At 36.5% G+C, this 18781-nt stretch overlaps 1 protein-coding gene across 1 annotated transcript in view; it reads right to left on the bottom strand.

Annotated features, from left to right (window-relative positions):
- Window positions 1-18781, bottom strand: part of CSMD1 (CUB and Sushi multiple domains 1) — a 1235979-nt gene that overhangs the window by 314383 nt on the left and 902815 nt on the right. Inside the window, exons 13-16 of the mRNA XM_064447944.1 lie at window positions 10815-10997; window positions 8775-9101; window positions 5960-6154; window positions 1715-1853 (exon numbers count right to left, since the gene is read on the bottom strand). Coding sequence (XP_064304014.1) covers window positions 1715-1853; window positions 5960-6154; window positions 8775-9101; window positions 10815-10997 — 844 coding nt within the window. The remainder of the gene's footprint in view (window positions 1-1714; window positions 1854-5959; window positions 6155-8774; window positions 9102-10814; window positions 10998-18781) is intronic.

The following is an 18781-nucleotide window of genomic DNA, read 5'->3' as shown; positions in this document are numbered from 1 at the left end:
ATTAGTCATGATCTGAAATGCAATGTTTCAATATAAAATGTTCATACACTTACTCAGTCATTTGCTGCTATTTCTGGAAAGTTTCTAAGTACTCTGGTAAGGCACATTTGTCTAGCAATGTTAAAGCTTCATTAGCTCAAGAGTGAGATAATTTACATTATGAATAACACATTCATGTAAAGGTTCATTCTGGCAGCTGTATTTGTGATGGCAAGTCATATAGCAAAGTATAAAAGGGTTCTATTTTCCCCAAACCAGACAAAATACTTGACAAAATATTGTACTTGTCAATTGTCAAAATTAATTGAGCTTTTTAATTTGATAGTGCTTACTGATTCATAATTTGCTAACATTATATCAGACAGCAGAGTTAGTTTCTTTTAAGTAATAGAAAGGTTTTCAATTCAATTTTTAATCTGGGTAGCAAAGCCTTCATGTTAACAAAAGAAAATAACTTGATTTGCAAAAGGGAGAGTATTATACTACCATTAACTTCCCAAAGTATAACAATTTTAATGAACTTTGTAATGTGAAGTCATAAAGCTGCAAAATTTTCTAAACTTGCCAGAAAAGCTTCATAAGCCTCCAAAGAAAGCAAGGAAAGATTTCTTCTCCATCTACCAAAATCAGTGTGCTTAATGGTAATATTGTTTTGTAATTGAAACATTTAAAGAAGGGAGATACAATCCTTTTAATAACGCTGATATAAAGTTGGAATAGATTAATTGACTGCCTGTACTTTAGAAATGAAATGTGATCAGAATATCTAATTTTGTATCAAGGTAAACTCCAAGTTTTTCTTTAATGTCATTGCAGTTCAATTTGTACACAAAGCTCTAGAAATCTGTTAATGGAATATGTGTGTGCATCTGTCTGAAGTTCAGTAAATTTAGTTCTTAAACTGGACCGTATGTCACAGGAGCCTATGTTTCCCATTAATTTCCTCAGAAATATAGTGGTCATACTGTTAAGGTCATAGTCAGTCATCCAAACATCTGCAAATTCAGGCAGTGCATTTCCTTTTATAAAATTAAAATGCTCCATCTTACAATTAATATGACTGTTTTCTTTCACTGCATTTGGGGAGATATCCCTGAACCTCAGGCTTCTGATGATTAATTTTTTAAGCCAGCAAATAATATATTCGTTTTAAGCTGATATTTAAGTCTTTAATGAAAAAAAAATCAGCAACTTAAAATTCTGGAACTTCCTACTGGATGCAATGAAAGCAAACAATATTTTGTTGTTGTAAGGAGTAACATGATAATTTTATGAAAACTATTTAAACAGTCCCCATTTTCCTCTGGTATTGGTCCTTCTCTCCTTCACATTTATAATAAGAAAACAATACAGTACTAGAAAAAGTATATGGTAAACTAAATATACATCCTATTTTAATCTTCTCCCCTACATTGTTTCCTGTCTCTAATAGTGTTCACAAAAATCTTCTATGCATGTGTCAATTTTCAGTCCAAAAGATATCCCTATTCATGTGCTAGGAGGTGGACATAGAATGCAAATTTTTAAAAACATAAATAAAGACAATGTAAATACAATTTTAGACTTTTATTTTCTGCTTGAGGAATAGTATTTTGAGAGTTGCATTGCAATTACTTTTTCTGTTTTGGTTTCTTAAAGAATATTTTTCTTCTTCAATGTTAAAACAAATATTTGTGCTCATACATTACTTGTTGTTTGACTTCATGATTCTCACCTGTCAAAAGTGATCTTAATGGAATGTCCTGGTCTCGCTTCAATCACCCATTCACAATTAAGTGAGTCCTTATAATATCCTGGCCACCCTGGAGGTAAGATGACACCACTTGATGCTGTCAAATGTCCACCACATGGTGCTGAAAGAAAAAAGCATGTATACTTGTATCATATACAGTATTTCTAATACAATATTATATATTCAAATAACAAAAAAATGAATTAAAACCATAGAAAAATAAGTTTAATATACAACACAACTAAATTTTCTGCATTATTTTATGAACACTTTGTCTTCCTCAGAATCGTAAGTCCTGCAATGTATCTTACCATAGCTTATTACTCTCTATATATCTTAATACACAGGGCGTGACACTTGATTCTGCCAGCCTTCCTTCTGTTGAAAAGCACATTATCTCATGAAGAAATACTGTATCATCATTTTTTAGTTCTAGTATGATATCAGATAAATCATTCCAAGTAATTTAATTATTGTCGTTGTACCATGCCATCTAATACCTTTTCAAGTAATCATTCATCTCAGTGGAACTGATTGTTGTAAATATTCCATTGAATCATAGAACAGTTGAAGTTGGAAGAGACCTCTGGAAATCATCTGGTCTATCCCTTGCTCATTAAAGTAGATCGCATAGGACCATGACCAGTCAGGATCATTCCCTCCCTCCAAAGGCAGACACTCCACAGTTTCTCTAGGCAATCTGTTCCAGTTTTGGATCACTCTGACAGTGGAAGATTTTTCTTATTTTTAAATAGATTTTCTTGTATTTCAGTTTGTGTCCATTGCCTCTTGTCCTGTTGCCGGAGACCACTGAGAAGAGTCTGGCTCCATCTTCTTCACACTGCCCCATCAGGTATTTGTACACTTGATAAGATCCCTCCAGAGCCCCACGCCTTTTCTTCTACAGTCTAGACAACCCCAGTTCTCTCAGCCTCTTCTTGTATGACACATGGTCCAAGGTCTTAATGATCATTGTGAACCTTCACTAGACTCAATGCAGTATGTCCACATCTCTATTGTACTGAGGATCCCAGGACCTCACACAGTGCTCCTGATGTAGCTTCACCAATGCTGAACAGAGGGGAAGGACATGTCATTTCCTCTCAGCCCAATTCTGTGGCCTGTCAATGTCCCTCTGAATAACAGCACAAGCATATGGTGTATCAGCCACTCTTTCCAGTTTTACATCATCTGCAGACTTGCTAAGAGTGCACTCTCTCCCAGGATTCAGATAATTACTGAAGATTTTAAAAAAGACTGGACCCAGTATTGACCCCTGGGGTACACCACTGTGGACTAGCCTCCAGCTGGACTTTGTGCCACTGGCCACAACCCTATCAGCCCAACAGTTTAGTCAGTTTTCAGTCCACATCACTGTTCACTTCTCTAGCCTATACTTCATCAGTTTGTCTATGAGAATCTTATATGATAGTGTCAAACACCTTACTAAAACTGAGATAAAAAATATCCATTACTCTCCCCTCATCCATCAGGCCAGTCATCTCATTCCAGAAGACTATTGATGTCGGTCAGGCATGATTTCCCCTTCATAAATCCATGCTGACTGCTCCCAGTCACCATCATGTTCTTCATTGTTTGGAAATGGTTTCCAGGAATACTGCTGCATCCCCTTTACCAGCAGTCAAGGTGAGACCTGTAGTTCCTTGAATCCTCCTTTCTTCCAGTCCTCAGGAACCTCCCTGAGTTAAATGACCTTCCCGAGATGACTGAGGGTGGCCTTGCAGTGTCATTGGCTGGCTTCCTCAGCACTCTGGTGCATCCCATCAGGCCCATTCCAGTATGTCAAATATGTTTAAACATTCTGTAACTTGATCCTCCTTCATAAAAGGGAAAAAAAAGTATTGCAACAAGGCTATAAAGTAACAGCGAGACAGGGAACATTTTTCAGAGCAGGATCAGAAGACTTTGGTGCAGGATTAAACAGCAGCAGAAATGACTGAACAAAATTTGGGAAACATGAGTGCCTTAAAACCTTAAGCTGTCATAGCACAGGGCTTTGGGATGTTACTTTTTAGCAAAGGCTATGGAGCAGTCTAAAACAGGAGGTCTTTCAAGGTCAGGTAAATTTATCTTAATATCATTTCTATTACCCTCAAGTAGTCAGTCGTACCATTATCAGCAAAATCCACATTGCAGTGCAGGAAATCTTGTCACTTTTCTTCTGTTCCTCTAAGTAGTGACAAGCAAACCTATTACACCATATGGAAATGAATAGTGACATGAATCTGTGAGTAGTAAATTAATATTCCTAGTTTTGATTCAATGTTTTTAACCAAAAAAAAATTTAACTCGGAGAGGCTATTTGATTTAGTTTATGACTTGCACATGTCTCTGGGAAGTTTTTCCAGCATCCCACAAAGCACAAACCATATGCACCAAATTCTCTCTAGGGCAAAGTGACTGGCCAGACAATTACATGTGTATAGTTAATGAAGAATGAAATGTATTCCATGGTGTTTTTCTAAATTAAATGTTGTCATATTAAAACCACGAATAACCAGAAGACTGTTGATCCTCACCACTTTATAACACATCACCATGTTTTTCAGGAGTTGCTTATAGAGATTGTAAATTTTAGAGAGACACAGAGCATAGCAACAACAACAAAAAAAAGGTGCTCAGAAATTTCAGACAACTAGAAGCAAACTAAATTATCTCTAAACTAACTTGCAAGGATGCTTAGTCCATACTGTAACCCAAACACAGAAACTCCTTCAATTATCAACTAGAAGGAGAATCTACATCAGAAAGGAATACATCCTGAATGTAACTTAAGAAATATAGTTCCTTCTATACTAAAACAATAGGCAAAATCTAAAAAAAAGTGTCTACTAGTTTAATGCTTCTCTCATTAAAAACTAGGTAAACATCCTGCAAGGTTCAAAGAAAGGATAACTCAGCAGTACTTATGTATTTTCTAAGTCATTTATGTATTTGTTTATCATTTTTTTCTCAAAGTGTTCAGCTTGAGCCCTTTATGCATTTGTGGAAATAAAATTTGTGGAAATAAAATTAGACAAGGATTACACTGAATACTTTATCAACTGTGTATAGAGTTTCAAAATGAGAAAACATCTTTTGATGAAGAATCTCACCCTATGCCCTGCTTTGGAGTCGTCTGGTTTTGCTCTTGGCAAAAAAACCTGCTCCACTGCATAACTCATTACATGGCTTAATCAGGATAAGAAATCCTGCTAGTACAACATCTAGGTTCACATACACTACTTCTACAAGGCTGCCAACATGTTTTTTCCAGTATCTCTAAGCATTTATAAAAAATCATAGCCTTATGAAAACTGAGTTGTCAAATTGCCTAAATAACAAAACCCATAAAAATTATATGATTTAGATCCTTAAGGTACTGCAATGACACTGAAATTAATGAAGGTGTGAGATTTACACCAATTAGAAGGTTCAGATTAGCTTCTTAAAAAATCATTTGAGTGTCTGACTATATATCTATTGTTTAATAAAAGATGCACAAGTTTTTGAATATTACTTTTAAAAGACACACATAGTAATTTATTAAATACATTCATATGTCTTGCCTTAGGACCCATTAATATTAAACATCGAGGAACCAGCCTACTACTATTTTTTTTTTTACTGTACTTCCTACCAAAGAGAGATTAATCCTAAGTATAGCTCATCTTAGTTTGTTTATTCACCTAGGCAAGAACAAGCAAAAACAATTTTAATTTTTTGGGGGAATATAATGAATATTAAACATAGCTCTGATTTTCAATATATTTCTCAAGAAAAAAAGTACTGCAGGTTAATATGTTACATACAGAAATTCAGGTATCATTTCATTCTGAGAAAACTAAACGTGCAAATTTTTAAAAAGGACTTTTAAATAGAAACTTTACTTTATTTTTCCATGTGGTGGATAATTATGTTGTTCAGTATGCTACAGCCAAAACTGTTATAACAGCTATAACTCACAACTGAGTAATGCTGGTGACAATCAGAACTTGAAGAGAATATCAACCAGATTTTTAGAATGCTAATTTATTCCAAGAATATAAAAGCAAGCTATCTTGTTTTTGTTATTGCTCTCTCATTTGACTGGAAGAGTGTTAAAATAAGACAAATGAATAACTTCAGCTAAGCAGTCTTATTTATGTGTAAAATGTAAAAAGCAAGATAAATTTAAATAGTTTCATTATTCAAACTTCAGGTGCAAAGAAAAGATTGTGCCCTTACCTTCACAACGTGGGACAGTAGAGCTCCATACTACATTTCCGTCTTGCATAATACATGTTATGGATTCAGAGCCTTGGGTCTTCACAAAGCCATCATCACAGTGAAAGGAAACAGAACTTCCCAGAAGGAATCTGTCTCCAAAACGCCTCCCATTTATAGGAATGCCTGGATCATGGCACTCATTCTGACCAAAGGCTGATAAAAACATAGTAGTAATAATAGTAACAACAACAGTAGTAAGAACAATCACCCCTTTAAACTTTGTGTCTGTTTTGTTTTTTTTTCTGGAGGGGGGAATAACCTTTGATAAGTAATAAGATTACAATTCAATTGAAAGTGTAGAAAACCCCTTCATAAAAAGTCAACATTAAATCCAATGACATTCACACAGATGCAACATAGCTCAAATTCTGAAGCTTTTTAGTTATGTATGGTTTAAATATACAAGAACACTTTGCTGAAATTTCCCTCTGGACAAAATCCAGCTGTTTGCATCTAGCATAATGAGAAGTATGGTTTCACATTGCAGCTAATCCTGCAGAAATACAGACTACTGTTGAAAAACTATGGCCACTGCCTGGGCCAGACAGAGCAACCTCCTAGCGGGATGCTGAGAGCAGTCTGCCTCCATCTAGTGGGGTGACAACACAGGGTGCAACCCACAGGGACCCACATCTTGGTGTGCATGTGTGACCTCATGGGGGGCGTTCTCACAACTATGTGGAGCAGTGAGTTGCAGAGAGCAGCAGTGTTAGTGCAGGTAAAACTAGAGAGCCTCCAGGCCTCTCAGGAGGTGTGTGCAAGTATGGGAACCCACTTCAAGGAAAAGGGGAGAGTGCTTGTAACCCATATGTTCTGTGAGGGTAAGGTGTGTATGTAAATCTTGTCAGGGCAGAATAAGGATGGGTTAGACTGGAAAGATATCTTACAAACTTATGAGGTAAGATAAAGCAGGCAACGCAAGGAGGCACCAAGTATGTCATGGCACCAAGCCTGTCAGACTTTGAGGAGTGTCTGGATGATGCTTTTAGTCAGGGTTTAGTTTTAGGTAGTCTTGTGAGGAGCAGGGCGTTGGACTCGATGACCTTATGGGTGTCTTCCAACTCCAGATATTCTATGATTCTGTGATTCTAAGATTTTGTAGGTGTCTAACATTGTGGTTTATCTGTTAAAATGTTGATATTGATCCTGAACCTACAGTTCACTGATTGTTAGTTATGTTTCATTAATAAATCAATAAATTGCTTTGATCCTGATTTGATTTAAACCTGGGTGGAGCACTTTTTCCCTGCAACACACAGGAAGTCCAGAAGTACTACTACATTGGCTGAACTTAAACTAAGCATTTCCAATGAACACAAAGGATTCATAAATCAGGGGCACTCCCATTTGTCGTCTGTTTCCCCCTATGGAGGCATATGTGCTCTTAGGCAATTCTAGCACATAACTGCTGAGCCAGATGCACGCCTTAACACCTACTCAAATAAGAAAAGTGTGGGAAAACTCTTATGCATAATACCTAGGTGATTGGGACTCTCAGGGAGTTTGAGCCATGAGTATTACATTCCTGACTGCATAATTCTCCAGCTTTAAATAAATAAAGACTGTCCTTATTATGGTCTGTCTTTACTTTGGTAGAACAGCGTATGGAAAAAGGGATCTGAATAATCTCAGGCAGAAGCAGACCTAGAATTCAGGCCTCACATTTTCTGGTAAATCTATTAATCTCTACAGTCTTCATTGAGCTATCTCCCTTTTCTCTTCCTGCCACTTTTCAAAGGGCAATAATTATCCCTTTCTCTGAAACCAGAGGAACAATTTAGGCTTCTGAGATTTAAAAAGGGTTGCAATCCATGAATTCCAGTTTTATGTGGGGTATCATTCTAAACAATGCAAGGATACACCTTGGCCCTGAACAAACACTGTTAATTTATTATCTTAATTGACACAAGATAAGAACAGCTCAAGATGTGACAAAGGTTACTTTATTGTCAACTAACTGCTAACCTTAGAGGATAATTTCTTCAACTAAAAAGATAATTTCCATATAAGTTATGTCTTTGAATGATTAATAAAACTTCTAGGAGAGTTAGCAACCTATGGCAAATGTAATACTGTTTTGTACTTGCAACTAAACTTTGTACATTTGAGAACTACATTCTCAAAGATATTATATTCTTAAAATTCTTAAAGAGGCCGTGGCTAAAGAGAAGAATGATTCTTAAATTAGTGCACTCCTACAGGACTTCTGCATGAAGCTATGTTCTCAGACACTAGAAAAACCACAGAGGTTAACTATTATGAGTATCTGTATTCTTAGGGGTCTATATTCATCAATATCACACCATCTAACTGGAAGACTGCAAAAGCAAATAGTACCCATAACTGTTTTTAATTATATTCTAGTTGCTTTTTATACTTCTATACTTTTCAGGTGAACATCTCCATATTTGGGATCCAAGTTTAACACCTTTGTGAACTTATTCCTGCTGGTTCCATTGAGAATTATATTAAATCACTTGCACTGGATGGTTTGACCTGAAGATCTGGGTCCTAGTTACATGCTCTGCATTTCTGTAGTGTCAACCAAAAAGGCCCTTAAATAATGAAGGGAATGCCTCAGAATTATCACAATTAAAATAATTTATAAAGATGTAGATAAGCTAATGAATATCAGGAAGGCAGCTGAAAGCAGTGTAATTATATAAGCATTATAATTTACTTCTGTATTATAAATAAAAACATTCTATTTTTCAGTATTATGAAGAAAGATAGCTTGATTTTAAGACTAGGCATAAAAAGCAGAGGTTCTTACTTGTGTAAGTGATATTAAATCCTCTTCCAGTGGTAGAGTGATCTGACTGAAATTCAAGTCTTACTATATGCCCACTGCTAGCCAACTGAGAAGGGACCTCATTGCCAGAAAAAGTGCCAAGAGGTGGTAAATCTGAAATCCCATCATCTTTCACTGTAAGGTAGTCAAACTGAGGTTCTACATCAAAGTCGTTGAAAATCAGATGGATTCTGCTTCCTGGTTCTGAGATAATTAACCAAACACAGTTCATATTGTTCCCATACTCCTCAGGATAATTTGGAGAAAGAATAATTCCAGACGGTGTGGTAAAGTTGAAGAAACATGAGACTGAAGAAAACAACAATAGATTGTCAAAATACTATCCATTAACATCTTAAACGCTTGTCTATATATTTTTTATTCTTGTAGAAAAGGATGCTTTTGAAGCCTGGATGTCAAGACTACTACACATGCAACCTGGAAATGTTTAAGACTGGCAGAACATTTCTCCAATGTAGCATATCAGCATTGCATGTTTTCATTTCCCCAAGTGAGGCTAAGTGACTGCACCAGGGCTTGCAAGAGATTAGAAGCATGTAGAGAATGTCAAAGAAACCAAAACTAATGCCTGACGTGTCAAAATTTGGAAAAATTGGCAGGTTTGTTCTGAAATGAAAATGAAACCTCCAAATTTAAGTGTGAATTTTTTCTAAAAGGAATATGCATACAAATGTATTTAGCAATCCAAAAAAACAAGCACAAGGGCCAGTTTTGTCTCCAGTACACAAATTCATTCTAAGACTATATAGCACAAACTTATTTTACCCCTAGTTTCCCTTCAATAGCACAGGGTAATTAAGCAAAAATGATTCATAGCTCTTCTTTTTCACTCCTTTGGGCCAATTTTCATCAGGACAATTCCTAACTGATTTCAGAATCATGAGCTTGTGGCTGGAACTTTAGTGAGAAGTACAGTACATTCAGAAAGAGGAAGCCTCACTGCTTATTAATTAATGCAATGGCTAACCATTGCTCAGCTCTTCAACTGTGTCAAACTGATTTCAGTGTTTCTAAATAGATGTTGTAAGTTCCATTATCCTTCACAGGACATGTGCACTTCAAACACTGGAGCGCAGTAAAATATTCCACACTATTGCCAAGAGAAACTAATGTATCAACACTTTTTAGTACAGCACCATGAAGAAACGCAATTTGTCTTCAAAGGGAATTGCAGCCCCACTCTCTCTGTGCCCAGGCCTCACACGCTTAGACACATTTCAGCATTGCATGGGCATATAAAGACTTCTACTCCAGAGCAAGCTTACTGAGCTTGGTAAGTCCTGTACCAACACAGCTGCAAAATACATATATGTCCAAGGAGATGTGGACACCTCACTAAGGTTGTTTTGAAAATCCAGTGCTGAGTTATATGACTCATTCTAGGAAAAGGTAATATGGTCTGGAGAACTGAAGTGCCTAATTTACCTTTGTGTGAGAAAGATTTTACCATAGAAGAAGAAAAAAAGAAAAGTAAAAGAAATCCTCTCTAAATCCATCATAAGCTTACCTACAAACATATATTAACTTTTAAAACAAATTCCACAGCTGATGATCTTACCTACCCTTTTTCTGTGGTGGTTATCCTTACATTTGTTATATTCATTTCATGCTTTATTAAGATATCAGAAAAGAACTCCAGTCTTGTCTTACATGGATCTGCACACTGCTTTGCACTGCCAGAATCAATGTGTATGTGCCACAGTACTTTTGAACACTTACTTGCTATTAGGATTTACTCATTTAGAGTCTAATTCAAAACACATTTACATTAAGAGTGTTAAATGTTCTTTCCCCTCGTTTTATATTTAATTGAACAATTTTAAAACAGTCTTACGTGATGTTCCCCATAAATGAGCTACTATTCAGCCAACAACAACAAAAAAACTTGACTGAAAAAGTCTTCAAGGTCTTTTGAAATGTTTTCCTGCTGGCTAGTCACAAACTCTAAGAATAGCACAAGGCTAAGGTCAGAAAAATAATATAAAGAAAAAAAATTCTTACAAACACAGCTGGGTTTGTTGCCAGACCACTGGTTGTTTTGTTGACATGTAATTGTTCTCTCTCCCACCAGTTCAAAAGCTGCTTGACATTCAAAGGTAAGCGTGTCTCCATGCAGAAAACTGCTGCCAGTCCTTTTTCCATATGATGGAATTCCAGGGTCTCCACAACCTCCTTTCTCAATTTCTGAATATCAAAAAATTCAAACACAATAATAAGGAAAATATATTTGCAAACAATTTATATGCCAGTATCAGAAGTGCTTTCAAAAAACTTGGCATTATGTCTTAAACTAATATTTACAGCTGAAAGTGAACTAGAAGTAAATGCTATAAAATTGCCTTTAAGGTAATTTAGGATCTAAAATCTTTTCACAATTTAATATCTTACACATCTGCACTGCTGAAGATAACAAAATACTCATCTTTAACTGCATGGCTACAACTGAATTACAGCATATTTGAATATAAAATTATGAAGCCATAGATAGTCTCCATTCTAACCATGGAGACATACTATCTGTAGATTCTACTAGTAATGAAGAATCTATCTTAACTCTCTCATCTGCAATTCCATTTATAAGGCTATTAGCAATATCATTAAAAGTGCATAAATTACTGATAGTGTCAATAAACTTCATTTTAAGTATTAAAATAGAATTTTAAAAAATTGAGGAATTATTTCTTAATCTCATACTTCAAATTAGAGCCACATTTTTGCCAGCTGCATTCAGCTACACTGTAAAGAGATTAACATTTTGGATTATACTTCCTAGGTATTCTCTAGGAGATCTGCTATTTAAATTATTTAATTTGTAGATATTGAATGTACATATACAAGATAAGAATATAAAAACCCTTCAAGTCTTATGAAATTTATGAATAACAAGAATATAGGCAAGGAACTGTAAACATTAATTGCTAGTGATACAAATATTGAATCATCTTACAAATCGGTGTAAACTTGTCTGTCCATCAAAAATGAAGGCTTCATTTATTTGCAAATAAATTTAAAACAATTTTTCTATTAATTTTCATTTGAGCTGCAAAAATAAAAACAATGTACTTCTGGTTCTATAAACTGATGCTACATCTATAGTAAAATGATGTAAATCGAATTTGAATTAAATTAGTGATAAAATTCTTGTTATTTAAATGTTTCCCAGTTTAGTCTAAGGTATGAAATCTGAAACATTCAGGATAACAAGAAAATTAAACTCACTGAATAGTATTTAACATATTAATATATTTTAATACTATTAATACTAATATTTTAATACTATTAATATAATTTAACACCATTAAATATGCCTGCTGTCAAATACTGTTAAATCTACTAACGTTAAATCTTGGCAGAAGTGTAGAACTTCACATGATAACTCCAACAGAAATTTTAAGATGCATGATGGCATTATTATTATGATATGTGAAGTCAATCTACCATGCTTACTCCCTTAAAGTAGTTGTGAACAGATTGTTGACAATTATCTTCAGAAAGGTATGCCACACATTTCACAAAAGAACAGGTCATTCATTAAGATAAAAAGAGGTTTACAGTTTTTTTCCTGGTAATCTTAAAACCAAACTTTGAAGAGGAAATTAGGACTAACTATTCCATCTATGAATTCAAAGCAGATCCAGAGTCAGTTGTTTTACTTAAATAATTTGTCTTACCAGAACACTAGAATGGAACAAATGAATGAAAATATCTTCCAAAAAGTCCAGTACATAAATATAATAAAACATCAGTAAAGCAATATCATAAACAATATTTACAAATAGGGATTCACATTTATATGTATTTACAAGTGCTTTAATATAGTTTCACTTGCCTCTCCTACTGAGACATTGATTCCTACTGCCACAGGGGAGCACTGGAAACCTCTGTGTTCCCAGCTACCCACAGCTCCACATTCTACATGAAAATGTGGGGAACCATAGAAAAACAGAACCACATTTGAATCGCATACTAAAAGTTTGTCTCCTCCACTGATAGCAGAGCTATATCTAATCCAGCATGTGAGAATGATCATAAACACTCTTTTCCAAAAAAACTGCTGTGTCTCAAAGATCAGGGCAATACTGTCTACAGGCAGAGTGTCAGGAGGTAAGCTATCTGCAAGCTTCTGCAGAAGCATCGTTGGAGATTTATCCCTTAAATGAAATCAACAAGTGTTTCTTTCCATGGTCTACAAAGGAAATATCAAAGTATCTTTAATTAATGAATTTACTGAAATTGAGGACTGTCGTGGTTTAGCCGGCAGCTCAGCCCCACACAGCTGCTCGCTCACTCCCCCACCAGTAGATGGGGGAGAGAATCAGAAGGGTAACGCTCGTGGGTTGGGATAAGAACAGTTTAATAATTAAAATTAAAAGAAACAACAACAGAAATGCAATGTAAAGGAGAACAACGAGAGGCGCAAAGCCCCGGGGGAGGGGGGAAGGGAGGGGAAGGGGGAACGAACCGCCGAAACAAACCGCGCACGCCACAGCCGCTCCCCACCCACCGACCCAGCGCCACGCCGCTCCCGAGCCGCAACTGCCCCCCCTTCACATACCGGTCACGGTGTCACGTGGTATGGAATGAACCTGCCATTGGCCAGTCGGGGTCAGCCGCCCCCACCACGGCCCCGCCCCTCCCAGCCCCCCCGCCACGCGGCAGAGCGCGGGAAGCTGGAAAGGCAGCCGCCCCCCCACAGTGAGGAGAATTAACCCCTTCTCAGCCAAAACCAGCACAAGGATAGATCAGGATGCTTTCTAACTCTCAGGAGATACACCAAGTCCTAGGAGACAGTTATGGATCAGTGAACCAAAACTGTTAATGGAAATTTCTGTGTATTAAGCATTCTGGCAAATTGAAAATTCCATTTTTGTAGGAAAATGGTACAGTATGTGTTTAGTCAGAACCAAGCTCTTGCTGAGGAAAGCAAGGATGCAGGATAGACTTTAAAGACTAAGTGAATACTGTACGCTTCTTAATCACAGAATCACAAAATGGCAGGGGTTGGAAGGGACCTCTGGAGATCATCTTGTCCAACCCCCCTGCTTGAGCAGGCACACCCAGAGCAGGGGGCACAGGAACGTGTCCAGGTGGGTTTTGAATATATCCAGGGAAGGAGACTCCACACCCTCCCTGGGCAGCCTGTGCCACTGCTCTGGCACCCTCACAGGAAATAAGTTTTTTCTCACATTGAGGTGGAACTTCCTGTGTTCTGACTTGTGTCCATTGCCCCTTGGCCTGTCATTGGGTATCACTGAAAAGAGCACAGTCCCATCCTCTTGACACCCACCTTTCAGATACTTATAAGTATTGATGAGATCCCCCCTCAGTCTTCTCCAGGCTAAACAAACCCAAGTCTCTCAGCCTTTCCTCATAAGATATGTTCCAGCCCCCTGACTGTTTTTGTAGCTCTCCGCTGGACTTGCTCAAGAAGTTCCACATCCTTCTTAAACTGGGGGGCCCAGAGCTGGACACAGTACTCCAAATGCAGTTTCACCAGGGTGGAGTAGAGGGAGAGGATAACTTCCCTCGACCTGCTGGCTACACTCCTTTTTATGCAGCCCAGGATATCGTTGGCCTTCTTGGCCACAAGGGCACATTGCTGCCTCATGGTTACCTTGCTGTCCACCAGCACTCCCAGGTCCTTCTCGACAGAGACGCTTTCCAGTAGTTCAGTCCCCAGCCTGTACTGGTGCATGGGGTTGTTCCTCCCCAGGTGCAGGACCTTACACTTGCTCTTGTTGAATTTCATCAAGTTCCCCTCAGCCCAGCTCTCCAGCCTGTCTGAGTCTTGTTAGATGGCAGCACAGCCTTCTGGTGTATCAGCCACTCCTCCCAGCTTGGTATCATCAGCAAACTTGTTGAGGTTACACTCTATCCCATCATCCAGGTCATTGATGAATATATTGAACAGGACTGGACCCAGCACAGACCCTGGGGAACACTACTATTTACAGGCCTCCAACAAGACTCTGTCCCATTGATCACTCTGAGCTTTGTTCAGCCAGTTCTCTATCCACCTTACTGTCCATTCATCCAACCCACACTTCCTTAGCTTGTCTATGAAGATGTTATGGGAGACATTGTCAAAAGCCTTGCTGCTGTCGAGGTAACAACATCCACTGCTCTCCCAGCCAGTCACGCCATCATAGAAGGCTATCATGTTGGTCAAGCATGATCTTCCCTTGGTGAATCCATGTTGACTACTTCTGATAACCTTTTTCTCTACATGCCTGGAGATGACCTCCAGGATGAACTGCTCCATCACCTTTCCGGGGATGGAGGTGAGGCTGACTGGCCTATAGTTTCCTGGGACCTCCTTCTTGCCCTTTTTGAGGATTGGAGTGACATTGGCTACCCTCCAGTCCTCAGGCACCTCTCCTGTCCTCCGTGACATTTCAATGATGGAGAGTGTCTTGGCAAGAACATCTGCCAGCTCCTTCAGCATTCGTGAGATATCACCCTTCATGCAAGAATGCCCAGTTTTACTTGGGGTGGAGATATAATTTGGATTTTTAAATATCTGATTTGAAAGCACAAACAAGCAGTTAATAATAAAGAAACTAATTTCAGGTCAAACAGTTTTTTTAAATGTATTTATTCTTTGGAAAAATAAAGGTTTAATAAATCTGTCTCATAAAAATATTTTAAAGATTAATTTTAAGTTCCTGCTTAAAATATATTAGGAGTTTTAAAATCAAACTATTTTACACTGAAAAGCCAAATAACTCAGAATGAAATTTATTAACTTTATTTCTGTCTCTGCTTTCAGGGTTTATTCTTGTTTGTTCAACATACAAAAAATTCAGTACTGCTGCATCACGTGTGGTATGTTTTGGTTGTTCGTTCCCCCTTCCCCCCCACCCCCACCCTGGGGTTTTGTCTCTCTCTCGTTATTTTCTTTTTCATTACTTTATTATTGTTGTTGTTACTGTTATTGTTTTATTTTAATTATTGGACTGTTCTTATCTCAACCCATGAGCTTTCTCACTTTTACCTTTCCAATTGTCTCCCCCAGTCTGCTAGTGGGGGGGTGAGCAAGCAGCTGTGTGGGGCTCAGCTGCCAGCTGGGGCTAAACCACAACAATGTCTTATTTGGATTTTGACAATAAAAAGCTTGAGAAATTCCATCCAGATCTAGAAATCTACATCTTCACAACCCTTGAGGTGAAGACTATCTCTCCTTAACAGAAAATGTACTCTAGTCAAAACCAAATTATTCAGATTGGCTGAAAGCATCTATTTAATTTTGATGGATAGTGTTCACTTCTGCCTTCAAGTTTCACATAAATTTCCTGGTATGAAGATTCACTATAACAGGTATATCATATCGTTCTTATTCATATTACATTACAGGTGTTACTATCAATACTACAATTTTAGAACAATTAATATTCTACCGGTTATTTTTACAGTAAGGCAAAGACTTGTTTTCACACCACAAAATCAAAAAGAATACCCAACTTAGATACTTTAACTTTCCATACACATTTTCAGTTAAAAATCTCTCTTTTTTTTATTACAATTAATTAATGCATTAATTAGACAATTTCCTTCAAAAATATGTGGAAAGCACCAAACCCATTAAAAGCTGTGTCTTAGTTGAATGCATTTCTCATACATACACCAGTTGCAGTTCTGTAGTGCTTAAGATGACAAAACTTCCCTTCCCCATAAAAGGATATAAACTTTTAGTAACGGTCCCAGTTATAATGTCTGAATTTTTAATTTTTTAATAGAAGAATTGTAAAATATAAATCCATGTAAAAATTCTGCCAACAGCAGAACACAATATTAAATATTCACTTTCTTAGTATTCAGGAAATCATAAGGGAGTGACAGAACAAAGCAGAATAAGTCAGATGCAAGACTGTCTGTACATTTCATTTTACTGCAATACTAGCTTTCCATCACATATATTAAAATGACAGATCAAAACTTAGGGAAGACAGAGAATGCCAAATCCACAGTTTTGTATTTATACATAAAGAATACTACTTGTTTATATCTACAGCTAGAGTAGAACAGGCATGCAATGTTTCCCAACATTTTTCTGTTCTCTGGGATTTAACACAGCTTTTTATTTTATTGTCTTTTCTGGTACCTATCCAACTTCCACTGATTTGATCAGATAACTAACTTTTTAAATGTCTAAATTCAGTTGAAGTGCATTGTGACTATTACTTTAACACATGCAACAACTATTCTGCTTCATATATTGCAAAGAGGCTAAAAAGAGAATGTTCTTCTGACCAAGTCATTTGGAGCCATAATGAGCTCTTAGAGAAATCCTATGGGACAGAAAAGGTTCTTAAAATTACAAACATGAAAATAAAAGCTATGCTAACCTATTTAAAGTGTGGCAATAAAAAGCCTATTCCTTTAGGATTATTCTGTGTACTCACTCAATGTTGGACTTCTTTTGATCTGAGTCCTTAGAGCTGTGTGAACTTCATGAAGTTTGCAAATAAGCTCTCAAGCTCAAATTTAAACATCAGCTTCCTCTGATTACCAAAAATATTAACATTGATCTTATTCAATTGTTTCTGCCTTTCATGTACTCTCTTTCAGTAGCCTGGGGAAAGAGACTTTTCATCTTGTTTGTAAACGAGTAATATTTACTCCGTTTCAGGGAATATTTTCTCTTTAATGTTGGGGGAATGACAAGATTAGATTTCTGACGAGAAGATCATATCCCTCTGAATTTAATCAAAGACTTTTCTGATTATGTGTTTTCATTCAAAGGAAGAATAGGGTAATTCTAAAGTGATATTAAGCATCTAAATAAGTATCATGACTACTACTTGAAAGGTGTCACATTGCAATTGAAGTCTTTTTGATGAAAAGGCTTTGCATTACTTTGACACAGGTATTTGAAATATATAATAAAATAATTCATTGATTATAACATTAGGTAGTCTTAACTTTATTAGTTGTGGTAGTGATTTACCTTTTTTCACCTTGTTACTAGACTACAAATACTATACTACAAATACACAGTTAAAATTAAATTCTTAGTGCCATTATGTTTTCATCCACACTGTCCAATATTCTTGCTTAGGTGATTAGTGAATCATCAAAATCACTAGATCTGTAGCTAGATACAACTCTTACCAGTAGAGTATTAATAATATCCTCACACTTTAATAATTCGGATGTATAAATACAGTTTAAATTAAATAAGTGTTTTAAACACGTCGGTTACATAACAATCCACTGTTTCAAAGAAGAGAGAGATAAACTTCAGTAGTTCAAGGTCTATCAGAAAGATTAAGTCAATACCTTTAAAACTTATAATAACGAATTTGACAACGTTTCATAATTATCATCCTAGCTATGGTCAAGATAGGTTAGGGGAAGCTGAGAGCTGACACAGGTATACATTTACAAAAAAAAAAAAAGAAATAGTTTGCAAGTCTATTTCTGTGTCAGACAGGACCTTTTCAGTTTAACATCTAAACTCTTATATGAAAGGCCACAGAAATTTATGTCTTAATTACTAGAAAATTCATAAATTTATTTCCTTTATTCCTCATACATCCCTGTGTTAAACAGTCATAATACCTGACACAGTGGAATCTGATCCTTACATAACACTTTCTTAAACTTAGAAGAGAGAAAGAAAACATACTGTTTTATAGAACAAACTGTGATATAACAAATGCTGTGTTTTAATTATTCCAACTCTTATGCTATTTACTGTATACCATAAAGCTTTAAGCTGATCTTTCCACTGATCTCAGTCATGAAACTTATTTTGACCAGTAACACATTATGACCCTATATCTTCCATCTCACTAGTAGAATTCAAATTTCAGTTCCAGAAAATTTCATTAAAATCCCACTTAATGAAAGGGAAGTAACATATACAAAGACAAAGTCTGCAATTGTAAGGTTACATAAAGAAAAATATCTCTCTTAAGTCCATAATTTTTGTTAGGCAGATGAGTTATTAATGGAGAAATTACAAA

This window comes from Phalacrocorax carbo, chromosome 3 (genome assembly GCF_963921805.1).
Source record: "Phalacrocorax carbo chromosome 3, bPhaCar2.1, whole genome shotgun sequence".
NCBI lineage: Eukaryota > Metazoa > Chordata > Aves > Suliformes > Phalacrocoracidae > Phalacrocorax > Phalacrocorax carbo.
The sequence above is the reverse complement of the archived record's forward strand: the minus strand, read 5'-3'. Positions and strand labels throughout refer to the sequence as shown.